The sequence below is a fragment of the Vombatus ursinus genome, unplaced genomic scaffold (genome assembly GCF_900497805.2).
Source record: "Vombatus ursinus unplaced genomic scaffold, bare-nosed wombat genome assembly UNPS02011369.1, whole genome shotgun sequence".
Taxonomy (NCBI): Eukaryota; Metazoa; Chordata; class Mammalia; order Diprotodontia; family Vombatidae; genus Vombatus; species Vombatus ursinus.
In genome coordinates, this window is record NW_020951147.1 from 4,841,660 (window position 1) to 4,865,108 (window position 23,449).

The 23,449-nt window shown below is 54.9% G+C and overlaps 3 protein-coding genes across 5 annotated transcripts; 1 reads left to right on the plus strand and 2 right to left on the minus strand.

Moving 5' to 3' along the window:
* Nucleotides 1-6,765: 6,765 nt before the first annotated feature.
* On the minus strand, nucleotides 6,766-8,441 carry BANF1 (barrier to autointegration factor 1). 2 transcript variants are annotated; one of them, XM_027856179.1, is made up of 3 exons: nucleotides 8,331-8,441; nucleotides 7,862-8,001; nucleotides 6,766-7,293 (listed from the first exon to the last, which is right to left on the minus strand). In XM_027856179.1, the coding sequence occupies exons 2-3, from the start codon at nucleotides 7,982-7,984 to the stop codon at nucleotides 7,147-7,149; spliced, it is 270 nt and encodes an 89-aa protein (XP_027711980.1). In that variant the 5' UTR covers nucleotides 7,985-8,001; nucleotides 8,331-8,441; the 3' UTR covers nucleotides 6,766-7,146. The 2 variants fall into 2 exon arrangements, with proteins under 2 accessions (XP_027711980.1, XP_027711981.1); XM_027856180.1 differs by having other exon boundaries at nucleotides 8,370-8,430.
* Nucleotides 8,442-8,750: 309 nt separating this feature from the next.
* EIF1AD (eukaryotic translation initiation factor 1A domain containing) lies at nucleotides 8,751-10,476 on the plus strand. Of its 2 annotated transcripts, none has more exons than XM_027856077.1 (6): nucleotides 8,751-8,830; nucleotides 9,078-9,269; nucleotides 9,376-9,484; nucleotides 9,569-9,677; nucleotides 9,759-9,809; nucleotides 10,132-10,476. In XM_027856077.1, the coding sequence occupies exons 2-6, from the start codon at nucleotides 9,183-9,185 to the stop codon at nucleotides 10,265-10,267; spliced, it is 492 nt and encodes a 163-aa protein (XP_027711878.1). In that variant the 5' UTR covers nucleotides 8,751-8,830; nucleotides 9,078-9,182; the 3' UTR covers nucleotides 10,268-10,476. The 2 variants fall into 2 exon arrangements, with proteins under 2 accessions (XP_027711878.1, XP_027711877.1); XM_027856076.1 differs by having other exon boundaries at nucleotides 8,777-8,830; nucleotides 9,170-9,269.
* A 132-nt stretch (nucleotides 10,477-10,608) lies between these two features.
* Nucleotides 10,609-23,044, minus strand: SART1 (spliceosome associated factor 1, recruiter of U4/U6.U5 tri-snRNP). Its single transcript, XM_027856075.1, has 20 exons — nucleotides 22,687-23,044; nucleotides 20,443-20,500; nucleotides 20,164-20,219; nucleotides 19,596-19,725; nucleotides 19,304-19,409; nucleotides 18,905-18,982; nucleotides 18,663-18,762; nucleotides 18,432-18,574; nucleotides 18,115-18,321; nucleotides 15,629-15,753; nucleotides 15,417-15,550; nucleotides 15,191-15,324; nucleotides 14,920-15,090; nucleotides 14,685-14,795; nucleotides 14,476-14,563; nucleotides 14,298-14,388; nucleotides 14,063-14,198; nucleotides 10,985-11,074; nucleotides 10,773-10,894; nucleotides 10,609-10,683 (listed from the first exon to the last, which is right to left on the minus strand). Exons 1-20 carry the CDS (start codon nucleotides 23,027-23,029, stop codon nucleotides 10,665-10,667), a joined length of 2,442 nt encoding a protein of 813 aa, XP_027711876.1. The 5' UTR covers nucleotides 23,030-23,044; the 3' UTR covers nucleotides 10,609-10,664.
* Nucleotides 23,045-23,449: the final 405 nt, after the last annotated feature.

The following is a 23,449-nucleotide window of genomic DNA, read 5'->3' on the forward strand; positions in this document are numbered from 1 at the left end:
ACTGCTCACACCTCACCAAAACCCGACCCCGGACTTCTCTATCTGCTTCCCATGCTTGTCACAGTGGGCTGACCCTGAGCTGAGGGGAGCCACCTAGCCGAGCTGCCTGTGTGCCCTACAAAGTGACATCATCTAATCTCAACTGGTCAGCTTCAGACCTTTCCTAGCTGGGTGACCCTGGGCAAGTCACTTCACCTTGCGTGCCTTGGTTTCCTCATCCATAAAATGAGCTGGAGAAGGAAATGGCAAAACACTCCAGTATCTTTGTCAAAACAACCCCCAAAAGTTGGACGTGACAGAAGCAACTGAAACAAGATCTCAACTGGGCCTTATCACAGCAACACAATTCTTTTTAAAAAAATTGTTTTTTCAATTAACAAGCATTTATCTTCTTTCCCTCCTACCTCCTCATCCCCCAACTGGATAAACACACACACACACACACACACCCTAGAACGTTTATGTTGTGTTTCTCTTGGGGATATTTTGTATATCCTTCCCCCTCGTGAGAATGGAAGCTCCTTCAGGGCAGTGTGTGGAAGGTATTAGTAAATGCTTGTTGATTGAGAGTAGGAGAAAAGCAAAGGAAAACAACTTTGAGGCTTCAATTTACACCCAGCACTTTGGAAAAGATAACAGAAGATGGGAATAGTCAATATTGGAGGGAGTACGGGAAGACAGGCTAGGGTGGCTAGGTGGCACAGTGAGGAGAGCGCCGGGCCTGGAGTCAGGAAGACTCATCTTTGTGAGCTCAGATCTGGCCTCAGACACCTCCTGCTGTGCGACCCTGGGCAAGTCGCTTAGCCCTGTTTGCCTCAGTTTCCTCATCTGTGAAATGAGCTGGAGAAGGCAATGGCAAACCATTCCAGTATCTCTGCCGAGAAAACTTCAAATGGGTCATGAAGAGTTGGATACGACTGAAAACGACGGAACAAGAACAATTTTTGGAAGCCAGGAGCCCGAATGCCTTGTTGGAAGATGTGGGAAATGGCTCACAGAGAGAGAGAAGGAAGAAACCACAGGCCCCATGGAGTCCAGCAGCTCCCTTCTTATAGATGAGGCCCAGCAATGGCAGACACTTTGCCCAAGGTCAAAGGGTCACAGGGGTGAGATTTGAAGCCAGGTTCTCACCCGCTTCTGCCTCCTAAGGGGTCTGTTTGGGATTTTAGTGAAGAAAAGTGAGTCCTCACCTGTGCAGCCCCAGTACTCCACCCAGCAATCCTACTGCGGACTGGGAAGAAGTCAAAGGCAGACACAAGGGTTCCCCATCTAGTGATACTCTTTGTAGTAGTAAAGACCTGGCTTCGAAGTGGGCGCTGGCCACTTGGTGAACAGGGGAAAAGGAACGTAAGAGAGGCGAGAGCCTTCTCCCCTGGGGGCTCAAGGTCTCCCACTCTTTCCACTGAACCTCAGGCGGCCCTGCCCATCCTTGCTGCTCTTATCCAGGTGCTCTCCACCTCATACCTGCCCTAGGTCTGATTACGCCAGGTGTTATGAGCCTAGCTTCCTCATCCTAGACATGCAGCATCAGCCCTTTCTTGGTTGACGTATCCACTGTTGATGAGTCCCTGACCCTCAAATGCTTTTTAGAAGACCTGCTATCTCCTAAGCCTCCTCCTTCCTGCCATCTTCCCACCTTCTCCTAATCTCTCTCCTTTCCAATGACTGCCCTCCATTCCAGTCAAACTGGCCTGCAGGCTCTTCCCCATGCCTAGCATTCCATCCCCCACCCCCACATCTGGAACACACTCCCTTTTCAAATTCTCCCTCCAGAGAATTCCTGGCTTCCGTGGAAACATCTTCAGGTCACATCTTCCTACGGAGGCCTTTCCTACTTCCCTCTAATTTAAGCTCTCTCTCTCTCTCTCTTTTGTTTCTTAGTGATACTTTGTACATGCTTATGCACCTGCTGTTTACCCTAGTAGACTGTAACCTCCTTGAGAGCAGAGTCAATCTGTTTTTTGACTTAGTACGCCAGCCTGGCACACTTGTGAACCTAATAAGTATTTGTTGGATGGAATGGAGTCTTGTGATTGTGAATTTGTTGGGGGTGGGGTTTTAATCCATAGACAGAAAACATTTATGAAGTGCTTACTGTGTACTAGACATGTATTAAGTTACAAATACAAGCGAGCAAGATAGTCTCTGCCCTCAAATAGCTTATATCCTAATGGGGAAAGATAACACACAAAGGAGGACTAGAAATTTTATCTTCTATTTATTTATTTATTTGTTTGTTTATTTATCTGCTTTGGTTAGGTAATGGGGTTAACTGACTTGCCCAGGGTCACACAGCTAGTAAGTGTTATATGTCTGAGGCTGGATTTGAACTCATGTCCTCCTGAATCCAGGGCCGGTGCTCTATCCTCTGTGCTACCTAGCTGCCCCAAAATTTTATCTTCTATTAAAAACTGTTAACACCATATAAAAGACTGCTCCAAATTGTAAGCCATAAGAGGAATGGAAATCAAACAATTTGAAGGTTTCACCTAACAGCAAATTGCCAAAGATGACAAAAGATGAAAAGTCAGTGTTAGAGGGGTAGGGGAAAGACAGGCACACGAATACATTGTATTTTGGGGCGGAGGCATAATAAATGAAGTATATCTATCCAAAAGAGACTTTTATTGTTATTTTTTATTGTTTTTATATCTCCTGGATTTCCCCCCAATGTTCCCTTTCCTCCTCCCAGAGAGCCATCCTTAATAATAAACAATTTTTCTAAATGAGGAAAAGAAACTCAGCAAAAACAGTCAACATGTCGAAAAAAAATCTGACCTTCTCTGCAATGTTCTACACCCGTGAACCCCCACTTCTGCAAAGGAGTAGAAGCAGTATCTTCTCTCTCTTCTCTGGGGCCAGCCACACCTGTTCTTTATCATTCCACAACCTTCAATTTTGATGGTTTTGTGGCTGTTTTTCCTATTCCCATTGTGGTTGTCATTTTGCACAGTTTTCCTGGTTCTGATGATTCCCCTCTGCATCAGTTCATATAAATCCTTCTATGCTTCTCTGTTTTCATGGTTTCTTATAGCACAGCAATATTCCTTTATATTTATGCATCACAATTTGCTTAGCCATTCTCCAACTGATGGGCACCTACTTTGTTTCCAGTTCTTTGTTATCACACAAAGGGCTGCTATAAATATTTTGGGGTTTATGGAGCTTCTTTTTATCACTGACCCCCTTTGAGGTATATATGCCAAGCATACTGATACACTGTTGGTGGAGCTGCAAATCGGTCCAACCATTTTGGAAAGCAATTTGGATTTAAGCAAAGTGATGCCAGAGATGCCACTCCTAGGCATATTTTCCAAGGGGGTTAGTGATAAAAAGAAAGGCTCCACAGACCCCAAAATATTTATAGCCACCCTTTTTGTGGTTGCAAAGAACTGGAGACTGAGTAGATGTCTATCAATTGGAGAACGGCTGAGCAAATTCTGGTAGCTGATTATAATTACAGCATAGTACTATGCTGTAAGAACGTTGAAAACAAAAGCACGGGAAAATTTATTTGAACAAGTGCAAAGCAAAGCAAGCAGAATCAGAAGATAATAGATAAACAATGAAGTCGTTGTGTAAGAGAGAATGACAGCAAAGAGAGAACCAAAAATTAATGCTGAGAAATGGCGAGGCCGAAGCTGACCCCAAAGAGGAGAGATGAGAACGGAGCTCCCTCCCTTCTCTGCAGAGGTGAGGGGCTCCAGCTGGGGAACACGGGCAGGTCGCACTCGGTTCATGCCTTGACTAGTTTTACCGAGTTGTTGTGGTCTTTTTTCTTTTTTCTTATCAGGGATGGCTTATACAGTGGGAAATATAGGTGAGGCTAAAGAAACTAGATTAACTCATCGCAGGAGAATTAGCCCATCAAAATGCTTCTGGATCTCAACTGTATTATGCCTGCCGGCTAAAATTGATTTGTAATCCCCAAATCAATATGCACAGTGCTTCTGTGGTCATTCGAGGACATGTCCAGAGTGGCAAAAGATGGGAGTCGCCTGCCTCAGACATTCCCGGCTAGGGCTGAACGAAGCCACAACACTCTGCCTCTCCTTTCAGCTTCACCCTGTAAACACGTGCTCTTTTCGCCATCTATCCAATGCCATGGTTTGGGGTTTTTTGGTTGGTGACTTCGCCGTTTAAAATAGTACTGCTTTGATCAGCCTGTGAAGTTACCTTGTCAGGAGAGGAAACAACTTGAGTCTGTGTAGCCTTTTCAGGAAGAAGGAAGCCCTGCAGGCCCTTTGGGATCAGTCTTTCTTTCTCTGAAGGTTCACTCATCCTTCCTTGGATGGCAGGCTCTAGCGAGCTGCCAGGAAGACTGTGTACTCTGCTGGCTTTTTCTGAAAACTGGTCCATCTGTCCTCCTCTGGCCTCTCCCGTGCCTTCTCCGTGGCCTACTCCAGCCCTTCCAATGCCTACTTCATATCCTCCAACCCTGTGACAAGTCTCCATGCTTTTCCATCTTTCCGAAATCAGACAGTGGCCTGGCAGTCACGCGTACCAGTGCTTTTGGTAGCAAGCAGAGACTCAGTTAGTCGGGCCTGATAGCCTGATAGCCTGATCCCCTTCAGGGCAGCTAGCCCAGGCCTCCTGGTCTCTTTCCAGGGCTCTATTTCCCCCAGTTTCCTCCTCCTCAGGAGGAAGTCACTCTTTGGTGCTGATGCTTCACCTCGTGCCATCCAGCTCTCCCTGGGTGGTTGCAGCTTCCATCGAAGCCATGGCCTAAGCCCAGGCTCCAGATCTTTCTTGATCCTTTTAAAGCCTTTAGCCAATTCACATATACTGTAAGGCTCTGCCAGAGTTAACATTTGTATTTCGCTGGGTTCTGGCGATGTTGGAATCTGAGTGATTCTAACGGGGGGAGTTCTAGGTTCTGATTCAGCAGGGAAGAGTTTGCTGAACCCCTCATAACATGCACATTACACCATCCACTGAGCTAGCCCCCAGCAAGCAAGGGCCACATTCCTGTAGTCTGGGGGATGCTGAGGGAGAGCTCTAGTAACTCATTCACGGTATAGAGGGAGAGGGGTTTGGCCAGCCTCCCTAGGTTCAACAGAAAAGGGACCTTGCCCAGCTATACCCAGAGTTCCACATGGGACCAGTCAAAAGTACGCCAACAGTTGATAACAGGGTGAGGGTGCGGGGTGCTGAAAGGGTCAGGATGAGCTAGGCTGGGGAGTAGAGTGGGTGCTAGTCAACATTTGCCAATGATGGAGCCCTGCCCCATCCTCGCCTCCTGGTGAGCACACCCTGCCTGGGATTCCTGTGGGCCTGGGATCAGATAACACCCCCTTGGGCAGGGAACAGCAAGCTACTGGCTCACCCATTCCCACAAGTCTCCCCAGCGCTGTCCAACCAAACCAAAGTCCTTTGTTCTCTCAGTCTCACACTTTCCAAGGGCACGCTCTAGGGTGCCACAAGTGGCCACAGGGCCCTACTTGGGGTATCCTTTCCCCCCCCACCAACAGAATACAGGGAACAGCTGGCATCACTCCAGCTTGTCTCCTATCAACCTAACTCTGGCCAATAACCCAGAAGATAACACTGATATTCACTTCCTGGGCCCCTAATATGTGTCTGGCCACCTGTGCTTCCAACCTCAAGAAATAATCAATCCTGAAACTTTGCTCAATCCCTCCAGTGTAGTCACGGAACATGACCACACATGAAGCAGAGAACAATATCCATCAGTGTCTAACAAACAGAAAGATTGTGGTGTAAGCACGGGTTGTAAGTTACAGAAGGGAAAAAAATCAGTGTGGGCTGGAGTAGTCAAGGAAGGCTTCCTGGAGACAGTAGGAGCCACAGGGACATTCCTCCTTCACCAGGGCACACAGAAAACCGAACTCCTCTTCCCTCTTGCTGCCAATCACAGAATCATGGGTCTAGAGCTCCAAGGAAACACCCTAACTGACAGAGGATGAGGAAGCCATAGTCCAGAGAGTGAACTGCTTGAAGTCACACTGATGATAAGAGGCAGAATTGAAACCCAGGCCCTTTGCTTCCAAGCCACCTTAAGCACACAGTGAACAGAGCTGGGTGGGACCCCAAGGGGTCATAGGTCAAACCTCTCTAGACAGTAAATTTGCCTCTTTCTTCGGGCAGATCAGTGAAGGATTCTTCATGGAAAGCAGGTTTTTTTCCTCATAGAAGGGAAACCTCCTTTCTGCTTTGGCTCCTCCTAGGCACCCAGGCTAGCTGGCTCTCCGTGTACTCTCCCAAACACTCGGGTGTTTTCTTGTGCCTGGAATGTTGTGGTTAACACAGGAATGGTGCCTTCCTTCCTGTAGCCATTCCTGGGCTTCACCAGAAGCATCCCCGGGAGTCAAAAGCGGACAGCTGGTCTCCCACCCCCACCTAACCCAACACAAGAAACCCTGATCAACCACTCCTGGAAGCTGGCAGATGGCCCACCTACGCAGGTGACTGATGACCCACATCCTGGGCCAGGCCCACTACCAGCCTCCGCTGGGACGTACTTCTTTGACAGTCACTATACTACTCTGCCTACACCCAGGTACTTGGGCACAGCGGCTGAAACCTCAGCCCTAGGAGGAAGTCGCAAAAACCTTTCTCCCACATAACTAAGGAGTTGGGATACCAACATGTTTGCCCAAGTCCCAAGACACTGACTCCAATGACCCGAGGGTGGCCATGTCGCTGACAAGAGCCATGTTCTTAAAAGAAGTGGCTGCTTTCTGATCCAAGATCCATCCACCCCCCCAACCCCCAATTCCTGTTTCACGCAACTAAGACCAGATGTCAAGGCTGCTGACTTTATTAGTTTTAAAAAACTCTTTACAATGGCAGTTAATGTCCCTCTGCCAAAGTTATCCAAATGGCATAAAAGAGACCAAAAGTGGGGACTTAGGGGGTGGGAGCCCACTCCAGACACCCACCCAGGAAAGCTAATAACTATCGCCACTGGAATTTACGGGACAGGAAGCATGCTGAGGTGTGGACAGGAAGGCTTGAGTCAAAATGACATTGGAGAGGGGAAGGTGTCCCAGGCGGGGGCGGCAGCAAAAATCTTTCCTTTTATTGGGAGGTGGGAAGGGAGGGAGGGAAGGGATTTCCCACTTGGGTGCTAACTGTGAAGACCCATCGGAGGGGGTAAGGGGGGCCGGCCCCCAGGCACGGGGCTCACAAGAAGGCATCGCACCATTCTCGAAGGCAGCCAAAGCAGTCCCGAGACTGCTTGGCGCTAGCCCCACAGGTGTCTTTGAGCCACTCCCGGAAGAGGTCTTCATCTTTTTTCAGCACCAGAAACTGGCCCAGAACCACATAGGCCTGTAAGAGAGACAGAGAAAGAGATGGGACCCAGGGTCTGTGTTCTGCTCGGACTCTTTCAACGTTCTCAACAGAGCCAAGGAGAGAGCAGACCACCACTGACCAGGCCGAGGCCTCTCCAAGGGGTACCTAGGAACAAGGAGCAGTCTAGACCCAGGTAAAATCCTAGGCACCTCCTTCCAGCTCCCGGAGCGGCTCTGACCCCATCCCTTCTAAAGGGCTCATCTCGGCGTCCCTGGTGAGCTATCTGAGGCTAGATTTGAACTCAGGTCCTCCCGACTTCAGGGCCGATGCTCTATCCACTGCGCCACCCAGCTGCCCCACGATCGGCCCATCTTGTAGATGAGGAAACTGAGGCTCAAAAGAGGAACAACTGGACACCCACCTCAATGCCTCTCCCCCACACGCCAGGGGCCTCCCTTCCTCCGGTCACGTGCCCCTCCGAACCCTTCTCTGGGGGCTGCATGCTTGCACGCGCTTGCGCAGACGCTTAGCACGCCAGGGCACGCAGCCGCCGGCCAGGCTCCCCGGCCTCGGTTTCCCCTTCCGTAACGCGAGGGCCCCGAACCTTGTCGAAGCCCTTGTCCTCGAGCTTCTTGCCCAGCACTTCTCCGATGCCCGCCAGGCTCCTCACGGGCTTCTCCCCCATGGGCTCGGCCACGAAGTCGCGGTGCTTTTGGGAGGTCATCATGGCTCCTCACCACGGACCTGGGGGCGGACCACGGACAGGAACCGCTCGCCTCCGCCCCTCCGCTCCGCCCCGCCGGGAGAAGGATCCCGGGACGGGGCAGAGGCGGGGGCACACTGCCCGCGCAGGCCCCGCCCCATCCGCACGTGGTCGCCTTCCTGGGCCGCCGGCCGAAACCACGCGGCCCCGCCCCCTCACAGGCCCCGCCCCCTCATGCCCCCGTCTGCCGCCCCCCCTCCCACGTCCCCTAGCCCGGGGAGGGGGGGGCCACCGCACCCGCCCGGCGCTCGCTCGACTCGCCCCACCCCTGCCCACGACCCTGGCGCCCGCCAGCCACGCGCGCGCCCACCGGCTCCGGCTCCAGCTCCAGTAACGGTCACGCTCGTACCAACCAGCCTCTCCCGCCGCTACCTCAATCCCGCACAGCGCGTGCCGGCTTCCGCTTCCAGGTTGTCAAAGTCGTTTCCGGGTCAAGGGCAATTCGAAGGGAGGCGGGAAGTAGAGGGGAGGGAGGCGAGGGCACACCGCCCAACGGGGCGTGTCCAGTCCGAGCAGCGACCATAGAGACGGGCGCACGCGCTGCTGCGGCGGAAGCGCGCCTCGGGACTGTTGCCATGGAGACGGCGGGCGCTCCGCCCTTCCTTCTCTATGGCCAGACCTCCGGCCGCGCTCCTCCCGGCGCCGGCGGAACGAAAGTGCCAGGGTCAGCGCTGCTCATCAGGGGGAAGACTTAGCCGGGGACGCCGAGCCCTCCCAGCCCTCCCCGGGAGAGCACCGGAAGCGCGGTCTCCGGAAGTCCTCGGCTCGGGCTGGCGCGGTGTGTCGGAGGCGGCGGCGGCCAGCAGGAAGGTAAGCGGGGGAGGGCCGATGGTGTCAATCCGGGCGGGCTCCGTGGAGACGGCGTTGCCGGGGCCCAGGCCACTGCGGCCGTCTCCTGATCTTGGGTAGCGAGGGCTTCCAGCGGTGGCCGGAGACGGGCCCACTCCCCCTCCCCCAGCAGTGTCTGGGTAGGGCCGGCTGGACCGTCATCACCTCCCCCCTCGACCACCCCACAGGCACCCGGGTCACGCCCGCGCCTCCGCTTCCTCATTTGCAGAGGGAGAAGCTGGGTTCGGGGTGTGTGTGTGTGACCCTGGCCCGGTCACTGACCTCTGTTGGGGGACGGGGGCTCCGTCTTGACCTCTGCAGCCCCGGACCCAGCATGTCTCAGGCCACCAAGCGGAAGCACGTGGTGCAGGAGGTGCTGGGGGAGCACATGGTGCCCTCGGACCAGCAGCAGATCGTGAAGGTGAGCCCCCCCCCCCCGGCCCCGGCCCCCCCCCCCCCCCGGGTCCCCCCCCCAAGCCTGTCCCCGTTCCCCTCCCCCACAACGCGCTGTCCTCCGTCGTGGGCAGGTCTTAGGGACCCCCGGCAACAACCTGCACGAGGTGGAGACCGCGCAGGGGCAGCGCTTCCTGGTCAGCATGCCCTCCAAGTACCGCAAGAACATCTGGATCAAGAGAGGTAAGGGCGGGCAGGGGGAGCCCAGGCCGCCGAGGCACCCCAAGCAAGCCTGGCTGCCCGCCTCACCGGGGGCCTCTCCTGCAGGGGACTTCCTTATCGTGGACCCCATCGAGGAGGGGGAGAAGGTGAAGGCCGAGATCTCCTTCGTGCTCTGCAAGGACCACGTCCGCTCCCTACAGAAGGAGGGTCTCTGGTAGGAGCTGCCTGGGTCCTGGGGGGAAGGGCTTACCTGGCCAGCTCCCCCCACCCCTCTACTAATCCTTTCCCTTTTCAGGCCTGAAGCCTTCTCTGAGGTAGCTGAGAAACAGAACAGCAGCAGGAACAGGTGAGGGCGCAGGAATCCCCCAAAGGAGAGCCCATTTATAGGCCAGGACCCTTCTGTTGGATGGACTGGTCTGGCCGGTAGCTTATGAACACTAAACTAGAAGGGCCATCCCCGGCTATCTCACTGGGGCTAGCACTGCCCCATTGCCAAGCCTCCATTTTCTCAGGTGGAAATGGGACTGATGGTTCTCAAGCAGCACAGGGGTGCGAGCTGCTCCCACTTTTCTGCTTTCCCCACTAAAATCTGGAAATGCTTAGGTCCTGGGGGGTGTGGCGGATGTTCCAGGAGCCTCTCTCAGTCACCGTCCTCCTCCTCCCTGCAGACTGCCTCAGCCAGAACTCCCAGGAGCAGCCCAGTCTTCAGAAGACGAAAGTTCTGAAGATGATTCAGACCTCTTTGTCAACACCAATCGAGTACAGTACCAGGAGAGTGAGGAGGAGAGTGAAGGAGAGGCCTGAGACTCTGGCTTCCCTTCCAACTGGAAACCTAGCCTGCACCCTGACCCCACCTCCATGGACATAAATGGGGCTGCTCTGTGGATCCACCCCCTGGCTGGGGATGAGGCAGGGCTCCCATCTGGACTCCTATTCTTCTCTGTAAGAGATTAAACCCCTGGTGGGTTGAGAGACTTGTACCAGTGTGCCTAGTAAAGCGATTCCGACTCTGATGTCTCGCTCCAGTGGAAAGGAGAGACCAAAAACGTGGCTGGGTGGGGGCGTTTCAGAATGGGCCCCAGCAGAGGCAATACACAGTCCCATCCCCACCCCACAGGAGGAAACGAAATCATAACTTAAACAAGGGAGGAAAAAATAGGAGGGAGCTTTAATATTAAAGGACTGAGGAAATGGGACATCTTCACTTTGTGATGGTGTTCCTGTGGAAAGGAGAGACAGGAGATGAGAGAAGGAAGCAGACACAGGCGCCCCCGATCCCCCTCCCTCCCAAGGCCCGTCCCCCGCTCACGCGTTCATGCTCTTCCCGCTGCCACTGAGCACAATGTACGGGGTCTTCTGGGCTTTCTGTTTCTCTTGGAGCAAGGCCACTGTGCCCAGGGGGGTGTCGCTGGAGCTCATCTTCTTCAAGAGCTGTAACGGGAACCCCTCGAGCTTAGCAGCCATAGTTTGCAAACCCTTGAAAGCCCCCCCCACCCCCCCAGGGCCTGCTTGGCCACTCACAGCTTCCTCATCAAGCTTCTTCATCCGCCGCTCAGTCTTCATTTTGCCCGAACCTTTTCCGTGGAATCGGTGGGACAGCTGCCGGAAGGCCTGGGCAGAGAGGTCAGTCAGAGATTACTTGGAGCAACACAGACCTGCACCCGATACCCTACAGGTACAGCCATTTCTGTTTTAGGGAAGTGAAACCTCAGGCAGAGAAGCTGACTAGCAAAAGCACAGAGTTTTAAGTCCAAAACCCCGGAAACGTGGGAAAGCATCTTTGGGCCTCAGTAATTTGAACTGTAAGGAGGGCCACTGTGATGCCTTGTGGACGAGAGGCTGGCTGGTAGTGTGAGGAAAAGTAAGGGGAGATGGATGGGGAAGAAAAGAGAAAAGATGCTAGAAACTTGAGGTTGAGAGAGTGAAATCCTAGTGACAGATGAAGGGACATAGAGCCAACAGGCAGCTTGCCAAAAGAAATCTGGAATAATGGGGGATGAGAGGCAGTCTGCAGGGAATGGTCCTTTATACCGGGGGACGGGGAGGAAACTTCCTACCAGAGGACACAAAACGTTCCATGTTAAAAGAAGAGCAGTGAGAGAGTAAGGAGGACGAGACGTCAAGCAAGGTCTAGAGTCTGGATGATGAAGACTTGATGGGAGAAAAAGGAGGAGGCGAGTGCTGACCTTCAGAGTCAGGAGAGGTGGCCTCAGATGCTTGGCTAAAATGAAGATGAGAGCACCTGCCTCCCAGGGCTGCAGGCCCCAGTGGAGCCCTTGGCAAACCTCCATGCACTCAATGCGTGCCACCTGAAGATTGGGTTCTCCCCAAGGAGGGCAGGGCTGGTGCCTGAGGTAGCGACACCTGATGAGTCTGGCCACCTCAGAGACATCTACTATCCATCCTGCTGGTCTCGGGCTTGAAGCATCCCAAGGATTCCCATAGGGACAAAGGATAACCCTCCCCCAGAAGAGTAGCAGGTAGCATCGCTAGACGATGGGATCCTTGCCAAGAAACCAAGACGGGGGGGACAAAGGTAAACGTTTCCGCGTTACTGCAACTGACTTGAAGGCTTTGTGTTCCTGAGAAGACAACCTGCACTTTTGGTAGATGGCTCAAAATGCAGCTCTTGGGCCGGGCCAGGCCAGGGCCTGTCCTTCTGTCTGCCAGACCAGGTGCTCCAGAGCCTGGCCGGTGGGGGCACACCGTCTCACAGGAAAGACTGTGGTCTTGGGCACATACATACACAAGTGTAGAGAGGATACATGGAGCCTGCCGTGAGGAGGTTGGTTCAATGGGGCTCTCAAGGGGCCCTGTTGTGGAGCAGGAGAGGGAGGACTGACAAGGGACAGCACTGCATGCCAACCCCCACTGGGACAGAAAGAGCCAGGGATGGGCAATGACCATCCCTGCACATCTCTTGGAATCCTTGATGGCAAAGACAGTCATCAGTCTGAGGCCTGCTTTAATGCTAACTTCTTCCAGACAGACCAACAAGGAAGAATTGAGGGCTGAACCTTGGGAAGAAGTGGCCGGTCCATCCTGTTCTTGAAGGATATCTGAGACACTAGATTTGGGAAAGGTGACTTGGAAAGTCTTCTCCAGAGGTGGGCGAATTCACAAGAACCACATTATCGTAAAAGCCAAAGAGAAGAAGGGCGAGGCGCAAGGAACTCAAATAAGCAGCGGACTTTGGTGAAATGTAGAGAAGATGGAAGCCAGGGGAGCACAGTCTTGAAAGCGAGCATCAGTGCTGACAAGAGCCAGGAAGGGGCTTTGGGGGGCTGGATTGGGAACAAGATAAAGATACGAGAAGGGAAAAGGACACGGCCCAGAAGGCTGGAAGGAAGGACTACATGACCCTTCATCTGCTTTTTTCTCTGGGAAGGACAGCATTTAGACTAGAAGGAATAGAACAAAAATGAATCTGTCACCTGGCCCAGGAGGACTGCACCCCTCACCCCCACCCTAAAATAACCAGCAGATGACAGGACAGGCCAGGGAGCGCGACGGATTCCTGGCACAACTGTCGCGGGCGGGACGCGGTCACTGACAGTCAAAACGGCATCATCGAGGTAGACTGGGCCAGGCCAGACCAGCCTGATCTCCGTTTCTATCCAGGCACAGGAACTGTGGACTTTAAGGTACTGGAGGCTGGCTACTTCAAAACTGGTTGAATGACCAGAAACAAAGTGGAGCCGTTGATGGGTCAGTATCTGACGAGTGCCTCGGGGCACTGACCTTCAACTCAGTCAGCAACGACTGGGTTGAAGGCCAGAGGGCCTGCTCAATCCACTAGGCAGATGAGACAGCTGATAAGCTGGATGATGGCACTGGGCCCCATCTGATGACGTTCATTCCTCAGACAGTTCATCTGCCAACCCAGCTTCACCAGTACCCAACTGGGATAGGCCGAGTTGGCCAAGTCTGAGTACCATGGGTCCTGAGCTCAGAGAGACCCTGAAGGCCAGTCATCTAGACCAAGCCATTTGTTTTATGGATTAAACAGAACTCAATGCGAAGTAACATACGGATCATACGGATAGTCACGGGAAGACGCAGGGTGGGTATTTAACCCAGATTTCTTAGACTTGCAGGGCCAGGCTCCCTGCCTCCAATACACAGGACTTAAAAGAACTGGAGGAGTCGGGGACATCTAGTACCATGGGAGCTCACCATGAGTGACCAATGTTAAATGCCAACAAGAAAAGCTAATGCCTTCCTGGGCTTCCTGCTGTCTTTAACCCTGACAGAGGACATCGGGAGGAACGTGGTTGGTTCTAGGCACGTCATTAGGAAAGATCCAGGACGAAAACCCCAATGGCAAGGGGATTAAAAACCACACCATGCAAGGATGTCTTAGGAATTCCTGCCAACATCTGAAAGGACCACAGAAGGAGAGTTACACTTGCTCTTCTGAGCCCCCAAAGGCAGAACCAGGGGCCGTGAGGAGAAGTGGCAGCTTCTAGTAAAGGAAAGTTCCTAACAGTTAGAGACATGTAAAAGGGGAGCCAATCCCCTTGGGAAGCAGGACTCCAGGCTTGGATGCAGGCTCAGCCTGACCAGAGCATGGCCCCGAGGGGCCCCACGCTCCCCTACCTCCTTGGGCGTCAGCTTCCTCCCCGTCTCATCCACATACTCGATCTTGACGTCGGGCTTGTAGCCATCTTTCTCCTTGAAATCCTGCGTGAAACCGCGATACTCTTCCCGCCGACTATACTTGTCATCGATGGCCCTGTGGTGGACAACACAAAGGCGGCCCCTCAGAAGACTGACCCCCACCTGTCTGTGAAGGGCCAAAGTCCTGCCGTCAGGGGCTCCCCGCCCCACTCACATCTTATCCTCGATGCAGTACACAGCGGAAGGCAGAGACTTGTTGGGGGCCTTCACCCGAGCCACCTTCTGCACCGTTGTCTCCAGCAGCCCTAAGGAAGAGAACCTTAGGAACACCTGGACCCTGGCCGCCCCTCCCTCAGATGTCCCGCGGGGGTCTCTCAAGCCTCCTTGGTTACCTTTGTTCTGACACAGGAGCAGGGCGGCGGCGAGCCCCCTATTCACGATGGGCTCCTCATCCAGAATGGTGGTAGAAGAAGCTGAGAACTAGGGGGGTTGGAAGGAAGGTGCCCTTGTCGATGGTCGGGTCACCAGACCACGTTTGCAGTCTTCCCTGCCCCATGCCCCTCTGCCCATCCTCCCTGGCCCCGCTTTCCCGCCTCCTCACATGCTGCTGCTGCTTTTCCTCATCCAGGTTGACGGCGCTCCAGCCAATGTTCTCCTCGCCATCAGACTCTGAGCCACCATTGGCAGACCTCTCTTCGTCTCGCTCAAAGTCCTAGTGGGAAAAACAGGCCACCAGATACCCAACGTTCAGCCCTGTTCTCTGGCACCAGCTCCTCTGGTGGACAGGCAGGCCGAGGCCAGAGGAGCACCACGGTCGCCCTCCTGACAGGACGCACCATGAGCTCCTCTTGGTCCTCCCGGTTGCCAGCCAGCCCGTAGGTGGGGATCTCCCCCAGGGTGCGGCAGAACTCCGAGGTGGCATTGAACACAATCGCCCCCTTCCTCTCGGGGTCTTCATCCTCTTCCCGGCTCCGCCTCGTCTCCAGCTTCTTGACGATCTCGATCACCTGTGGGGAGATGGGGGTGTTTAGCCTAGAGAAGAGAAGATTTAGGGCAGACGTGACGGGTGTGGAAGGATGCAGCAGCCCGGGCCCCTCCGACGCTCACCTTCTCCCCGCTGTCTCTGAGCTGCTGCAGCTGCCTCAGCCGCCGCCCCTTCTCCAGCTGCTTCTGTAGTTCTGCCTCTACTTGGTCCTCCTCCAAGGTCTCGGGAGAGCCCGGTCCCTGGGCTCCCCCCTCTTCTAGGGGACAGACACGGGCCCAGTTTGAGCCTTGCCTACCAGGCTCTGCGGCCACTCCCCCCACCCCCGACCAAGCCAACACAGCCCCTCACCGTCATCGCTGATGTCCATGTTTTCCACTCGGGTGTCATCGGACTGGGGGAGCTGGGAAGGGGCCTCCCTCTCCGGCTCTCCGGAGACTTCCTCCTCAGCCTCAGGAACTCGGCGACGGCCCCTCCCCCGTAACCTGTGGGAGGCAAAGAGCGCTGAGCTCAGGCGGCCCTGCTGCCCAGCCACTGCCCCCATCCCGGCAGCGCCCAGTTACCTGGAGCCAAAGTCGCCCTCGCTCGTCTTGTTGCCGAGAGGCAGCAGATCATCGGCTCGAACCACAACCTCCTTCTCCTTCTTTCGGATTTTCCTCACCCTCCGTTTTGTCTTTTTGAAGGTCACCTGGGGGGTGGGGGGCAGGGAGGAGAGGGAGAGTCGGGCCTCGATCTGCCACCAGCCTGAGGTGCCCCCAGGCCCTCGCTAGCGCTCTGGTCCTTTTCCACAGGCTCTCCTGCAGGCGGCCGTCCACCCAGTGAGTGGGAACCCCTCGTCTCCTAGGGCAGGCACTTCTGCATGGCTCCAGTTCTCAAGCCTAGCCTTGTCTCTTTGCACCCCTCTACGGTGGCTCCTGCTTCTACCACCTCGAGATAAGCACCAAGAGTCGGACCCTTCTTTCAAACATCCGAAGCCTGTCCCCTGCAGGATCCTTCTCTTCTCCGACATCAGCACCCTCAGTTCTCTTGACCAACCCTCCCCCGCGTTAGCTCCAGGTGGTCCCTCTGTTATCCTTCCAGCCTTCCTCTGGACACTCCCCAGCTCACAGACATCTCTGTGGTACCCGGAGCTGCCCCCTGTGGTACCCAGGGCTACGGGTCTCCCTCTGTGGCTTCCTCCAAGCTCCACGGTTTAATGCCCACAGGCGTGTTACCTCCCCTGGCCCATGGCACTCCTGAGCCAAACCCTCAGATCTCCTTAAAACAAACTCCTGTCCGGTGAGGCCACCTCTGTCAGACACTTCCTTTATCTGTGCCCAACAGTCTGACCTGTCAAGATCCATTTGGATACTCGCCCTGGCATTTGGCTGGGGGTCAGCTGCACTAAATCTAACCCGCAGAGATCGAGGCCCCCACGGGAGCTTACCTTCAAACCATTTGTGAGCACTTGACTGCACTACAATGCCACCCGCACCTCTCCACCTTTTCCATAAGACTAGCAAAGGCGAGTAAAAACCAGGTAAATTACCTACAACATCCCTGATCCCAGTTAGAAACCCTGGCAAAAAAAAGGAGCCTAGAACATATGCTCTCTTCCCTTCCTGTACTGAGCCTCTCCCTGACCCAGCCCAGTTTCCACTCTGCCACCAGTCCACTTCCTAAAATGCAACAGCTCTGAGCACATACGTCTCACACACACTCACACACACACACACACACACACACACACACACACACACCCCCACCCACCCCCACTTTCCTCTCCAGGATTAAATACAAAATCCTCCTCTTGGCTTTCCCAGCCCTCCCTCACCTGGCCCCTTCTTACCTTTCCAGTCTTCTTACACCACCCCCCACCCTTGCCTCCCTGCCACCCTGTGCTCTGGGACCCAGGGACACTGGCCTTACTATTACCTGAACAAGACTCCCCACTCTCCTTCCCTACTCCATCCTTCTCCTCTCCCCACCCCCCAAAGGCTCTGGCCTGGACTTTCCTGTCCTCCTGACATTCTCTTTGGGCATCTCATCCCTCCAATGAGTCCAAGGATCTCCTCCAGCCTGATCACTCTCACATCTACACCTCCAGCTATTAGAGAGCTCCATGATGCCGTCCAGCCAACAACTCAATCCAGGGTGGGGAACCTGAGGCCTCGAGGCCACATGTGGCCCTCTAGGGTCTCAAGGGCAGCCTTTTAACTGAACCCAAACTTCACAGAACAAATCCCTTTAATAAAAGTATTTGTTCTATAAAACTTGGACTTAGTCAAAAGGCCACTTGTGGCCTTGAGCCTGAACGTTCACCACCCCTGATCTAATCCAGTCTATCTAAAACTGCTGCTCCAGATGCTGCCATCCTCTTGGCCTCTAGGCTTGCTACCAGGCACTGCACTGAGGACTCTTTCCTCTCCTGTCCGTAGATAGTCTTTAAGTCTTCTCTCTGGGATCTCCAGTGCAGCCCCAAATGTCTCCCATCCACCTGCTGCCATGCTGGTTTGGGCCCTTTGTTCTTCTGGACAACCACCCTGCCTTCCTCCCACCCTTCTTTCACAGTGCTGTCAAACTCCTGTTGCCAATGCAGACCCCTGTCCACGCACTTCCCAGTACAAACCCCTTTGGGGCTTCCTCTGGCCAATGGGATAAAAGAACTCCTCAGCCGGTGTGGAGGTCCTGACACAGCACACTATCCCATCCTGATTTCATGACTCTGCCTTCCCCCATTCAGGCCCATTTGTAAGAGGGCAGGTGTAGCCTCCCTATCCCAGAGCAGGCCTTTCCTTGTGACTGCTACACCTCCATTCAGAAGCATTCGAAACTGAGAACTCCCAGGTTCCTCTTTGTAAAGCCTCCCACCCCACAAAAGTCTCCTCCTTCCTCACATTCTCCTGAGATACTACACCCTCCCTGAGCAGACACACCTGGGGCCCTTTGAGGGTTCTGCCCAGGTGGCTCACTCACAGGCAGAACAAGGGATCCTGAGATCTGCGTGAGGTTGTATCACCCCCGGCAGGCTCTGGATGCCTTCATCCATTTATCTCTGCTAGAAACTCACCATCTCCTGTGGGGTGAGGTACTCTGAGGCAAGCCGGGGTCCGGCCATCGTCAGGGACTGCGCCTGCTGCCTCAGGTTGGCCCGGATCTCCTCCAGCTCCCGTTCTCGGGCTCCATCAGCCGTCCCGCCGCGATCAAGTCGGAACGAGTGTGGCCGCTCTCCTTCCAGCTCCTCATCGTACTTGGCCAGAATGGACCGAGGCTTAAACTGTGGAGGGTAGCAGCGTCAGCCCCATCTCCACCCCCAAGTCCCTTCCTCCTTTCCCACTTGACGGGCTCTCTGAGCCCTGCCCCCTCCCTCAGTCATCCCCTACAAACCACGGCCATGTCGTCCACACTCTCATCCTCGGCATAGGGTCGATAATCTGGCTTCTTCTTCCGAAGTTCCACGTTCTTCTCTGCCCGTTCTTTGTCAAGGAGGTTCACGTTGACCAGCACGTCCTCCTCCTCCTGCAGCACGCCTACAGGGAGAGGTGGCCGTGGTCACCCAGGCTCCAGACTCAGTCTGGCCCTCCTGTCTCTTTCTCCCCAGCAGGCCCGCGGCCATACCTTTGTCCTTCAGGGTAAGGATCATGGTCTCCCCCTCACGGAAGGAATCGATGGTGTGCTCCACAGTCAGCCCCTGCAGGTCCCGGGCACTGTACTGGTCCTAGAGCAGACACACAAAGGCAGCGTCAGTGGCCCCCATACAACTGCTGGGGATGCCCAGGACCCATCTAGCTGGGCAGTTCTCCCCCCACAGACAGGAGCCTGAAGCACCCTCGAAACCCCAGCCCTTCCCTGCAGCTCACTTTCTGCCTCTGTCCGAACTCCTCTTCTACCAGGCTGCTCACTCCAAACTCTTGGTCCATTTCCTCCAACAGCTTGGCCTATGGGACGGGATGGGTGGGAGGACAATGTACAGGCTTCCAGGAATTCGGTGTGGTAAGACAGCATTTAGAGGGGAGAAAGGACAGACGTGGACAGACGGACACACACACATGCACAAAGAACACGAAGGTCTTGACAGGTAGATAGTCCGGGAGCCAGCCCCACTATGAATGGAGAAGGCAAAGCAAAGAGCATCTCCAGGAAGCAAGAGGCCTCACCTCCCCCCAGCCCTGGGGAGGGAGCTGGCTTGACCCAGCTGTCCCCCAGACTCGGGCCTCCCGAGGCTCTCTCTCCCTACCCTTCCCAGGCCAGGTTCTCACCCTCTTCTCAGCCAAATCCTTCTCTTTCTGGAGCCGACGACTCTTCTCAATCCACGCGGCTGTGTCATCTAGCCACGGATCATCGTCCCCCAGGGTCTTAATCTTCCTGAGGAAGGAGGAACATGGAAAAGAAGGTTCCAACCCATTCTACGGGTCCCCTCCTGCTGCCAAGCATCCCCGTTTTAAGGCCTACATCTGCTCCTGCCTCACAATCCACCCCAGACGTTTATGCATCCATCTATCCATCTGTGCATGTGCCTGCCCGCCCACCCCCGGGGCTTTCTCCACTCACCCTAGCTTCTGGTTGAGAAGCCGCTTCTCCTTGGCTGCCGCCAGCTTTTCACGAAGTTCCTCACGCTGCCGCAAGGCCATTGGGTTGATCACGTCGGCCAGCACTGGCTCCTCCTTGGTGCCTGCCGCCTCTGGAAGGATAGGGCCCAGGGATAGTGACCCCCTTTCCTCCCTGTTTGAACTCGGTGAATCACCCCCACCCACCAAGCCGCCTCACACAGGTCTCTGCTCTCTCCAGACCACGTCTGCACCTGACACATTCTCATGGCTTTTACAAATACCTTTACCCTGTCTCTCTGACAAACTGAAGCTCTAAATACAGAGACGCTGTCTTAGGTTTTCTTTGTATCAGACAGCATAATGCTTCGCAAACCTTAAAGCATGACATAAACATGTGCCATTACGATGACTCCCCCGTAGAATCAACCACAGGGCAGTACACTCAGCTATCAAGGCTGATACACCAACTTTGGGCTTTGCTCTGTGCACCCAACGCTCCTTCCTGACTCCCAAAATGCCCTCCTTCAGTCCTACTCAATATTTCTCAGTCAGCCCATCCCAGCACTCACCCTTCTTGACAGCAGTGACCTCCAAAGGTTTGAGGCCCAACTTGGCTCGGAGTTTACTGAGAACAAAAGAGATGGTTACGGTTATGAGGCTATTGGGAAACACAGGGCAACTAAATTCTGGATGGACTAATGAGAAGAAAAGGGACTGGGGAGAGATGCTGCTCAGCACTCATTTGGAAGGACTAAGAACAAGGCTTCCTTGGGGCCATTAGCAGAACACTGTTGGAAGAGGTCAGAGGAGGGCATTGCTGAACCAGGTCATCCCAGCCAGTCACTCACTTGGTCTCCTCAATGCTGAGAGATGAGGCATCTCCAGAGCTGGCCTTGGAGCTGGTGGCTGGAACAAGAAGGGGAAGGGTAAGGACCACTCTACTGACCTTCAGTGCTGCTTTGAGGGCATCCTGACCAGGGTTCAAACAATTGAGATCTGGAATCCAGGATCAGGAAGCCCCGAGCTCAGGAGTTCTAAGCCCCAGAATACCACCAGACACAGACACCAAGGCTATGCTCATTCCCTGGCCTTTTCATCTTGCCTCCATAACCCTACCTGGGAAAAAACTTCTTTAGCTCCAAAACTCAGCTTTCCCCTTGCCAGGCATCAACACACCTTCCCCCAATGTCCCGGGAAGGCTCTTCCTTGTGTTGGTTGGGAAAGGACAGATTAAGAATTGGAGGCTAGAAATGTTTCATTATCCCTCCAAACAAATCTAAGCCAATCTCAAGCCCAGGTAGGGAAGCATAAAACAAGAGTTCTGGCCTGGGAACCAGAAGGCCTAGGATAGAGAGCTGGACAGACCACTTAGAATCAAAGCATCTCACACTTGGGAGGGATCTTCAGTCCAATCTATAACTAAGCAGGAATCCCAAGCAGATTAGTAGGCACAGAGATGACTCCCACTAACGTGGCCCATTTCACTTCCATCTCTCCCAGCCCTAACCCCCCTGTCACCTCTGGCAAACCAATCTAATCTTTCCCAGCTCTGACTTCTTCACATGTAAAATAGTGCTAATAATATTCACGTTCTCTCTCCCTCTCATGGAACTGTTGTAGAGGAAAACATTTTGTAAATCTAAGGTACTTATGTGAGAGCATACTATTATCATTTGAGTTCAAACCCTCCAATAGTTCCTGTCAGAACATGGATCAAGTGGAAGGTTGTTTCTGTGGTGTATGAGGCCTTCATCCAGCTGGGAATGGCCCACTTTTCCATCTCATCTTATCCTCACTCTATTCTCCAGCCACTCCCTGTACTGCTCCAGGCTCCCCAACTTTCAGGTCTTGGTGATTCCCAATACCTCTCCCTTCCTGAATTCCTGCTCACCCTTTAAAATCAAATTTAAATGTCCTATTTCTCTAAGAACATTTTCCTGGTCACTGATAATCTTTCCCACCTGACCTCACCTCCTATTTCTGCTTGTTGCATTCATCTAAGTTTTGGGTTTTATCCCCTAATGAACCTTGAGCTCCATGAGGGCAGGAGCTGTGTCTCAGCCAGGGTCCAGGCCGAGGTTTTTAAGGTACAGAGTCAGAGCTGAAGAAACTCGGGAATTGGGCCAAGCAGTAGAAACAGATGCAGATTTGGAATCAGATGACAGGGCTTCCCAGTCAGAGCTGGAAGGGATTTTCAACATCATCTAATGGAATTCTCTTACTCCATTACTCCCTCACCCACAGGATCACACACAAAACCATTTCCCCTTCCACACATCTCTCAAATCGTCCCCTTCTCTCCCCCAACGCTGCCCCCACCCCCCAGGCCCGCCTGCCTCCAGTCTCTCCCCACTCCAGCCCATGCTCCGTCCAGCCACTGCGGTGATTTTGATTTTCCTCCAGTGCAGGTCACCCCCCACTCAGCCCACTGCAGAGGCTCCCTGGGCCCTCTGCTTGGTACTCAAGTCCTCCCCTTCCGTCCTCCTCCATCCAGTGACCCCTGCCTCCCGCTGTCCCCAGGCCTGGACGGGCTCTGCCGCCTCCACCTTCCACAGGAAGCCTTCCCTCCGTCAGTGATTTCCTCTTTATCCAGCACAGCGCTTGTCTGTCCCCCCCACTAGAGTGTAAGCTCCTCCAGGGCAGGGCCTGCCTTGTTGGTACAGCGCCTGGCACACAGTAGGCATCTTGTTCACTGACTGACCCACTCGCTTTGCATCTGGGGAACCTGAACGCAGGTGGCAGTTGCGCACCCCTAGCCCCAGGATCGGCCACCTCAAACCAAAGATACAATGGTGCCTTTGACAGTCACTTCCCCTCTCTGACCTCAGTTTCCCCACCTGTCAAGCGCGGGGAAACAGAACAAATATTTGTGGATCTGTCCCCACAGATCCTCGACTCAGCGGGGGAGGGGAAAGGTCCGGCGCAGCGCTCACACCGCCCCCTCCCCACCTCCCGCTTTCTTCCTGGCCAGTCAGAAGGGCAGGCTCCACCTCCGGGCGTTCATTGGCCGAGCCTCGCTCCCGCCCTTCCAAGTCCCGCCTTTCCACAGGCCCTTCCCGGGCCCGGCCCCGCCCCTCGGGCATCGCGCTCACCAGCTTCGTAGCCGTCATCGCGCTTCTCTCGCTTCACTCTCCGCTCCACAGGCTCGACCTGGCTGCGCTCGCGCCCGTGCGCGCTCCCGTTGCGGGCCTCGGTCTCGCCCCCGCGGCGGCTGCTCCCCCTCTCGGCGCCGCGCTCCCGGCTGCGCTTGCGCCGCTCGCCGGCTCCGCCCCCGCCGCTCCCGCTCCCGCCGCCCCCGCTGCGATGTTTGTGTTTCTTATGCTCGCGGTGCCGGGGCGCCTGCTCGGCTGTGCCCGGGCCCGAACTCCCCGCTGCCCCCGCCCCGGCCCCCGCTGCCGCCTCCTTCTCCCCGCGGTGCTTCTTCGAGGAGCCCATGGCGGCTCTGCTCCCACCGAACTGCGGCCGCCGTCACCGCCGGGCCCTGACGCAGAATGGGAGCTCTTCCGGGTTACGGGCCGCCCCTCGCCGTTGTTGCCGGAAACCAATAGGCTCCGTTTCCGTTGTGCTCTGGTCCTCTGGCCCAACGCCCGACGGGAAGGCAGGCCCGAGGCTTCCGGCGTCACATCGTCATTGCGCTTTCGCCATCGCGCCTCTTTTGGGGCTGCGCCCACTTCCTTCCCCCTCCCCCGCCCCCCGAGTACGTCCGGGCCGAAAGGCGCATGCTCCAAGCTGGTAGCCACGGCCGCCGAAGATCTCTGGGGGTCTAGGCCGGCGCTCTTTGTGCTCCTGAAAGATGGCGACTCGAAGGGGAGGAGGGGTGCGCATGCGCAGCTCGGCGGGTGTGCTATCTTCCCC